The sequence below is a fragment of the Ailuropoda melanoleuca genome, chromosome 14, assembly GCF_002007445.2.
Source record: "Ailuropoda melanoleuca isolate Jingjing chromosome 14, ASM200744v2, whole genome shotgun sequence".
In the NCBI taxonomy this organism is placed as follows: Eukaryota; Metazoa; Chordata; class Mammalia; order Carnivora; family Ursidae; genus Ailuropoda; species Ailuropoda melanoleuca.
In genome coordinates this window covers 82,420,388-82,428,418 of record NC_048231.1, presented here as the reverse complement: position 1 = coordinate 82,428,418, position 8,031 = coordinate 82,420,388, and the positions used below count along the sequence as shown (strand labels likewise).

Genomic DNA, 8,031 nt, shown 5'->3' with positions numbered 1-8,031 from the left:
ATGAGAGAGGTGAAAAACGCCATCTGTCTCATGGGGTTGTAGACTGTCCCTCAGTTAGGATTTGTCCAATGTATACGAATTGTATATTATTCCATTTTATATAATTATTATATCACCTGGGTATAAAAGTTACAAAACTATATGTAAGTGCCTGGCACAATGCTGGGTACACTGTATCCAAAAAACGGTAGCTTTTATTATCACTCCCTGTTCATTATTCAGAAGATGCAGGTGAAAAAAATCACCTGGTTGGTGAGAAGCTTTGATCTCAGTCAGAATTCTATTGACTATACACACTTGTTGTGGGAACGTAGTTTACATTTTTTTAAGTTCATAACCCTCAGAGCTTGCCTATGTATTCAGTCAGCTATCGTTTCCTGCATTCATTCAATTTAAAGTAACAGGAGAAAAGGAATAAATCTGAGGGTCAAACTGCAGTAGATGGTGAGAAAAACAGAACAATGGGAGACAGGGAGGTAGAGGGTGGGAAGGGGAATAAAGTGATTTTTTTGTGATGGTGGACATGTTTTAATTATAGTTTTATAGCTGATGGTAGTATGGCTTATAAGAGTGTAGACACTTGTGACCCTGGGATTGAGTTCCGCATTGGACTCCTTGCTCAGTGGGGAGCCTGCTTCTCCCTCTGCCTCTGCTACTGCACCTGCTGTGCTCTCTAACAAATAAATAAATAAAATTAAAAAACAAAGATTTGCACATTTGACTACAGGGAAATTTTAAGAAAAACCATAAATAAATATCACGTCTAACAGGACCCAAGCCAAGTGTTCCCAGAGTTAAAATTTTGAAAGATTGGGGCACCTGGGTGTCTCGGTTAAGCGTTTGCCTTTGGCTCAGGTCATGATCCCAGGGTCCTGAGATGGAGTCCCACCTGGGGCTCCCTGCTCAGCAGGGAGTCTGCTTCTCCCTCTGCCCCTCCCCCAGCTTGTGCTCGTGCTCTTTCTCTCAAATAAATAAAAATCTTAAAAAAAAAAATAAAGACCACATTCACATAACTTTTTTTTTGAGATAAAGAGAAAATGAGGGGGGAGGGGCCGAAGGGGAGAGAGAAAGAGAACCTTAAGCGGGTTCCACCCCCAGGTGGGAACCTGAACCAGGGCCCCATCTCACCAACAAGAGATCATGACCTGAGCCAAAATCATGCGTTAGAGGCCTGACTAGACTGAGCAACCCAGGCGCCCGTCAGGTAACTTTTATTACAGGATACTATGTCTTATTATTGCTGTTAATCTCATACTGTCCCTAAATCATAAACTTTATCATAGGTATGTACATAAAGGAAAAAAAACATAGGGCTTGGTACTATCTGGTTTCAGGCACTGCCTAGGGGTCTGGGACCATGTTTCCCTCCCCTCCCCCCATTAGGCGGGGGAGACTACTGTATTAAGTCTGCATTAGAAAAATAAAGTGGTTTGATGTTAGAAGGACAGACGTGATATAGCAAATATGGCAAAATGTTCACTACTGCAGAATACAGGTGGTGGACGTATGGGTGCTCACTGCAGAAATGCTTCCAGTTCTCTGCATGCTAAAATGTTTTCATAATAAAAACGATGGATACCTTGCAAGAAGGCTATAGGAGCCTGAAAGCAAGAGTCCAGGGCAGGGAAGCCCTGAGGGTTCACAGAAACCTCCAGGCGATCCACGGCAGCCTCCCAGGCACAGAAACCCGCCCCGCCCCGCGCCCCCGAGCCCCCGCGCTGCGGCTCTCCTGCTTGCCCGGTCTCAGCCCGTGCTTAGCACACACTCCATCACCTGGTTCCCAGAACTCAGATTGCGCAGTGGTCACGTCATCATCGACCAGGGCTCACAGTTCCAGCGGCAGAGGCCTCCCTAACTCTCCCTCATCTCCCCGCCCCGGTCCCCAGCCACACTTCACCTGAAACGTTTTCATAATCCTCTCAGGCTCCCGGCCAGCAGCGCCGCCAGCAACGGGGCCCGATCATATAAGGAAAATACTGCGAGCTCATCTGGGGCTACACTGGGGACTCGGGGACTCCCTGTCCTCCGACACTCGCTACATCCCTCGGTCGCCCACGCCCAACCCCACCCGCAGCCCGCACCGAGTATCGAGGCCCCTCTCAGGCCCAGCGGCCCGAGCCTCTGCTCCTCCGCGAAGCCGCACCCCGCAGCCCGCGGCAGAGGCGCAGCCAATCCTCTCGCGCCGTCCTCCCGGACTTCCGGCCCCCGCGCCAACCCCTCGCCCGCGCCCCTCCCCTCCAGCCCCCGGAGGGCTGCTATGGAATGAAGGGAACGTTCGAGCCGGGATTACTGGGCGGGGGACGGGTTATAGAGGCCAGGGACAGGATGGGCAGGGTGGAGTCAAGTCATGGTCTCCCTTTGCAAAAGAGAGGTAAAGCGTGAGGAAGAAACGCGCTGGCAGGGAACGCTGTCTCGTGCAGGGCCCGGCTGCTGGCCGACTTTGCGGTTCCCACGCGAAGGCAAGCGGAAGGCGGTGTCTTGCGAGAGGGCAATGAGCTCGGACCAGCCAGAGGAGAGGCCGGGAAATGGGTGAAAGGGCAGGGGCGGGGCCTCGCGGGGCGCCGCCCCCAGCTTTAAGGCCTGGAGTTGGGTAGGCGCTCTTCATCGCTGGAGGGGAAGCCCTGCGTCGTTTCGCGTTGCAGCCATGGCCCTGGTCCGAGGTGAGCGTCGCTGGGGTCATCTGTAGGGGGCTTGATAAAAGCCCAACCCGGAAAGATTGTCGGGTCAAGGAGAAAACATACTTGTCGGGCGCTAGCGACAGCGATTTTGGTGCAGTTTCCAGCTGCGGGTAGAGACCAAGGTTTGCTTCCGACCTTGAAGGTCATTACCCTTCTTCGCTCAGACCCCCCAACCCCGTGCCCCGTTTTTTTCAGTTGTTAGGCAAACTGGCGGCGCCGGAAGCACCGGGGCGCCTGGGGCGGAGGGCTGCTTCGCAGAAGAGTCCCCGCCTCTGCACAGGTCCGGGATGCAGAAGTTTGTGGGGGAGGAATTGACGGTCTTTCAGGGTGTCCAGGGAATTTCCGCCCCAGCGGCCTGTTCTACCACATGCTTGGTGGCATTCTGTTGGAAGACCAGCTCTTTCCCTTTCCCTTTCATTACTTTAAATTGACTCCAGGAAACTGCACTCACACTAGTACATTAATTCTAGGGTTAGTAACTTTAAAGAAAAAAGTGTGTAAACTCCCTTCTCCTAACAGATGGTCACAGTCGGTGGAATTTTAACTTTAAGGAACAAGAATCAATCCCCCAGTTTTTTATTAGCATCTCTGTACAAGGTGGTTGCACCCAAGGAATGCTTTTACCGTTATTTGGCTTTTTTGGGAATGTCTGTGTATCTTTCAAGACGCCTAGGCGTGTCTGCCTAGCTACTTTAGATTTCTAGAAACTGAAATGGATGCTGTAGCAGTGATGTGGGAAACAAAGGCAGAAGAAAAATTACTACATTTCCTTACTGCCTCCAGCCCATTGACAAGTCCTTGAAACAGGAGAGTGACATTCCTCTAGGGACTTAACTGCCTCAATATTAATACTTTGCTAAGGGCAAAAGGCAATCCTAGTCTGAACGCCCCCCACCCCAGGATCCTGTGAGTCGATAAGTGTTGGCAATCATCCCCCAAGCATATGGCCCACTGATATACATCCGAAGGGTGTCATGACTAAGGTTTTATTACACGGTAATAAATGACCTTTTCCCAACAATAGCTACCCCCTCAAGGTCCTGGAAACCTTGCTTCCAAAATTCCTTAGAGACTTACGCTATCCCGAACCCCCTCCCAACTTGAGGGTATATAATGGGCCCCTCCTCATGACCCTGGTGCAGCTCCTTCTGCCCACGGGTCCTGTCCCCGTGCTTTAATAAACCACCATTTCGCACCAAAGGTGTCTCAAGAATTTTTTCTTGGTCGTCGGCTCCAGACTCCATCCCACCTCACCTCACCAGTGTCCCACCACCTCAGCAGCAGCGGTTTTCCTTGATTCGTTCTGGTTGCTGTCTGTATTTGCTCTAATTAAGTGAGTTAATATTTAACCTAACTGGGACCTCCGGGAAGGCGGTGTTCCTGTCTGGCGTTCTAGTGGGAAGTTTTGTCTATGCTGTCACATCTTTGCCAAGTCCCTTGGCAACCACCGACCTTTATACTGTCTCCATAGTTTTGCCTTTTCCCAGTGGCATATAGTTGGAATCATACAGTCTGTAGCCCTTTAAGATTGGCTTCTTTCACTTAACAGTGTGCATTTAAGCTTCCTCCAGGTGTTTTCGTGACTTGATTGCTGAATGATGTTCTATTACATGGATTTGCCACATCCATTCACCTACTGAATGACATCTTGGTTTCTTACAAGTTTTGGCAGTTATGAATACAACTGCTGTAAACATTCGTGTGTAGGTTGTGTGGATATAACTCTTAACTCATTGTAAATACATAGGAACAGCGATTGCCACATCATATGGGTAGGGTCAGTTTTGTTCTGGTTTTATAAGAAACAGCCAAACTGTTTGGCAAAGTCCTTGTCTTTTGCATTCTCGACAGCAGTGAAAGAGTTTCTTTTGTCTGCATCCTCACGAGCATTTGGGGGCGTTGGTGTTTTGGATTTTAGCCATTCTAATAGTTGTGTAGTGGTATCTTGTTTTGTATGTCCCTAATGACTTAGGATGTTGTATATTTTCATATGGCTGTTCGCCATCTTCATGAGGTGTCTGTTAAGATTTTTAACCCAATTTTTAACTGGGTTTTTGGTTTTCTTTTGTTGAATTTTAAGATATATTTGTAATGAGGGAGTAGAAGGCTGGCTGAAGACAAAGCAGAAGCTGACACCCTGCAAACCCCTCCCGCCCTTGTCACACTCCTGGGCGGGACCTGTGTGACATCTATCAGGAATCTCCCAACTGTCTTCATGTTGCTACCTCACTAGAGGGGAAAACAACCTTACCTTAACTTGACAATGGCGAGGCTTCTGGTATCTTGTAGGTATCTTGTAGGTCAACCCTCTTTAGCACATGAAAATTTCTTTTGAGGGGCGCCTGGGTGGCTCATTCCGGTTAAGTGACTGCTTTCCGCTCAGGCCATGAACCTGGAGTGCCAGGATCGAGTCCCACATCAGGTTCCCTGCTCTTCCAAAGCATGTTAATTTATTGATTGTTTGGTTGGCTGTTTATTTTTGCAGGCAGTTAATTTGGCTGAACTCAGTCGGTTTAAACTCTGTCTCCCCTGTAGAGGGTGACAGCTCAAATCGAAGTCCAGTTCTGTTAGCCTTAGCTAAGGTGTTTGTAGGTGCATGGTTAAAGGGTCAGCCAGATATTTAGGCAGAGTTTGTATTATATGATTTGGGCTCCTGCCTGTGGTCCTTTCCTTTCCCAGATTCATTCTCATTTACCAGTGGCTGTGGTTGCCATGAACTCAGTTCTCTTAAGTCTTCAAGCCAGTAAGACTGAGTTTTCTGTGTTCTAGCCATTCACGTAGTGTGGACTGTTTGCCTTCAAGTCAGAGACTAAAAATAAATTGGACACTCACCCTGTACTGTTCCCTTCTTCCATATCTCCTCTATATCTGCCTAGTTTTGTTCATTCTCCAAGGCCTTCCAGTAGTCATTATTATTTGCAGGAGAGTTGATCAAATAGGAGCCATGACCACATAGAGGCTGTAATGAAATTAGGAAGAGGACATGGGAAGGGGAAAGAAAAATGAAATAAAATACCAATATAAAAATAGGTAAACTATTAAGCAAAGAGGTTTAGAGGACATTTGCAAAAACTGAGGAAGGTGTAGTGGCACAGAATAACCCATCTATCAGAACAAAACATCTATAATGCACTGAAATAATATTTTTATGGTCTTGTAAATATCTGAATATTTGTAAAAATTAATTGGATCTGTTCTAAATTATAGTTGTATATGTTAGGAGTAACAGTCTTTTATTTTTTAATATTTAGGTTTTTTTTAAGATTTTAAAAATTTAGAGAGAGAGAGCATAAGCAGGGGGAGGGGCAGAGGGAGAGAGAGAGAGACTCTTAAGCAGACTCTTCGATCTCATGACCCTGAGATCCCGACCTGAGCCAAAATCAAGAGCCAGTTGCTTAACCAACTGATGTCTAACCTGACTGAGCCACCCAGGTGCCCCTCCTAAGATTCTTATAGAATGTGAGTTTCTCAAAATAGGAATGAAAGGAGAAGCTGAAGTTTTGTGTTTTTGTTAGTTTGTTTGATTTTTAGGATAGGTTGAGTTTGTTCCACGAAAGAGATAATCTCCACTTAGGTAGTTGGGAGAATTGTCCTTAAATACGAAAAGTGGCATAATGTTTGTATAGTCTCAATTACAGGTTAATATCTTGGCACAAACCCATTGTTTAAAAGTCCCATAATTGCTTGGCAGGACGTGGAAACTTGAGCTCAAGATCGTTTGGGGGAGGTCAATGTATGCAAAGCACCAAGCATGAGGTCTGTCACATACTAAGTGCCTCCTGAATGCACCACTGTACTGTTTACCTTGCAGGCTTGTTGGGAAGATTAGATAGTGTATGAAAAGTGATAAAATGTCTAGTGCTTTGTTGGTGCCTAATAAATGGTTAGTGTGATGAAACGGCTCTATTGGGTGCTGCTTCCTGATGTGCAAATTTTGCCTCACACAGCTCTAGCGAGCGTCACTCACATTGGAGACTTCTGTGACCCTTTTGGGGGAGGGTAGCAGTAGAGTGTCTCAGGAAGGAGCAGTTTTTATTTATTTGCCCAAGGACATCAATTGGACTAATAGTGATACCATAAACTTATAGTCTTAATTTACATTAATATATGTATATTCCCCTGTAATCTTTGTGGCTAGATCAGGAAATTTTGTTGTATTCTTAGAATACAGATACATATAATTCTTGCTTTACTAGGATATTGGCAAACTAGAATATCTTTAGAAGAAAGCAGCCAGAATTAATGTCAAATAAAGATGTGTTGGAAAAATGCCTTTTATTTACTTCAGATCTGAGGGATCTTACAGGTTAGCTGACTCCAGATCTGAAGGGGCCTCCCATGTAAAAGGTGGTGTCTTTTGCCCACTTTATTCCAAGAGTAAAAGGTAGTGGTTCATATAATTTGAAATTTGTAATTTAGTCATCCTATGGCTCCAAAAGTAAAGGTATATATAATTCACATTCAAAGCATTATCAATTCTAGAAACAATTTTTTTTCCTTTTTTTTTTTTTCCCCTAGAAACTATTTTTGTGACTTGGGATGCATTTGGGTAGACTGGTGGATGGAAGACTGGTGAGCTGGCTTAGCTCAGTAGGAGGAAAAGTCATACTTTCGGTTGTCCATTCGTGGACCCACTGCTTTACACAGTGGAGTGTGCCTTCTTAATGTAAGTTTTCTAGCAGAGGAATTTTTTTCTCGCGCATCAGGAATTTTCTATGTCAGCCTCAAACCTCAAGAGAACTTCTAATTTGGAGATTCTTTGATTCTATGACTAGACAACATACTTGAGCACATCGAAGAAGCATTTTAGTTTTATTTTTTTTAAAGATTTTATTTATTTGTCAGAGAGAGCACAAGCAGGAGGAGTGGCAGGCAGAGGGAGAAGCAGGCTCCCTGCTGAGCAAGGAGCCCAATGTGAGACTGGTTCCCAGGACCCTGGGATCATGACCTGAGCTGAAGGCAGATGCTTAACCCACTGAGCCACCCAGGCGTCCTAGCATTTTGGTTTTTTTATTTTTATTTTTATTTATTTATTTGACAGAGATAGAGACAGCCAGTGAGAGAGGGAACACAAGCAGGGGGAGTGGGAGAGGAAGAAGCAGGCTCCCAGTAGAGCAGGGAGCCCGATGCGGGGCTCAGTCCCAGGACTCTGGGATCATGACCTGAGCCGAAGGCAGACGCTTAATGGCTGAACCACCCAGGTGTCCTAGCATTTTAGTTTTAAACAAATGTTTCTAGCATTGTAAATCACCTGAGGACGAGAATGTTTTCTAGCAGCATGGATTTACATTGCAGCATGTAGTTTCTGTGGCCAGTGTATAGGTATTGCTCAGACTAATACCCCTTCATTAAG

At 45.9% G+C, this 8,031-nt stretch overlaps 1 protein-coding gene and 2 non-coding genes across 3 annotated transcripts in view; 1 reads left to right on the top strand and 2 right to left on the bottom strand.

Moving 5' to 3' along the window:
• Positions 1 to 1,738: 1,738 nt before the first annotated feature.
• On the bottom strand, positions 1,739 to 1,821 carry LOC117796209. Its single transcript, XR_004620573.1, has one exon.
• Positions 1,822 to 1,873: 52 nt separating this feature from the next.
• LOC117796213 lies at positions 1,874 to 2,014 on the bottom strand. Its single transcript, XR_004620577.1, has one exon.
• Positions 2,015 to 2,510: 496 nt separating this feature from the next.
• The window catches only part of ACAA2 (acetyl-CoA acyltransferase 2), a 49,722-nt gene continuing 44,201 nt past the window's right edge, over positions 2,511 to 8,031 (top strand). Inside the window, exon 1 of the mRNA XM_002927779.4 lies at positions 2,511 to 2,660. Coding sequence (XP_002927825.1) covers positions 2,645 to 2,660 — 16 coding nt within the window. The 5' untranslated portion in view covers positions 2,511 to 2,644. The remainder of the gene's footprint in view (positions 2,661 to 8,031) is intronic.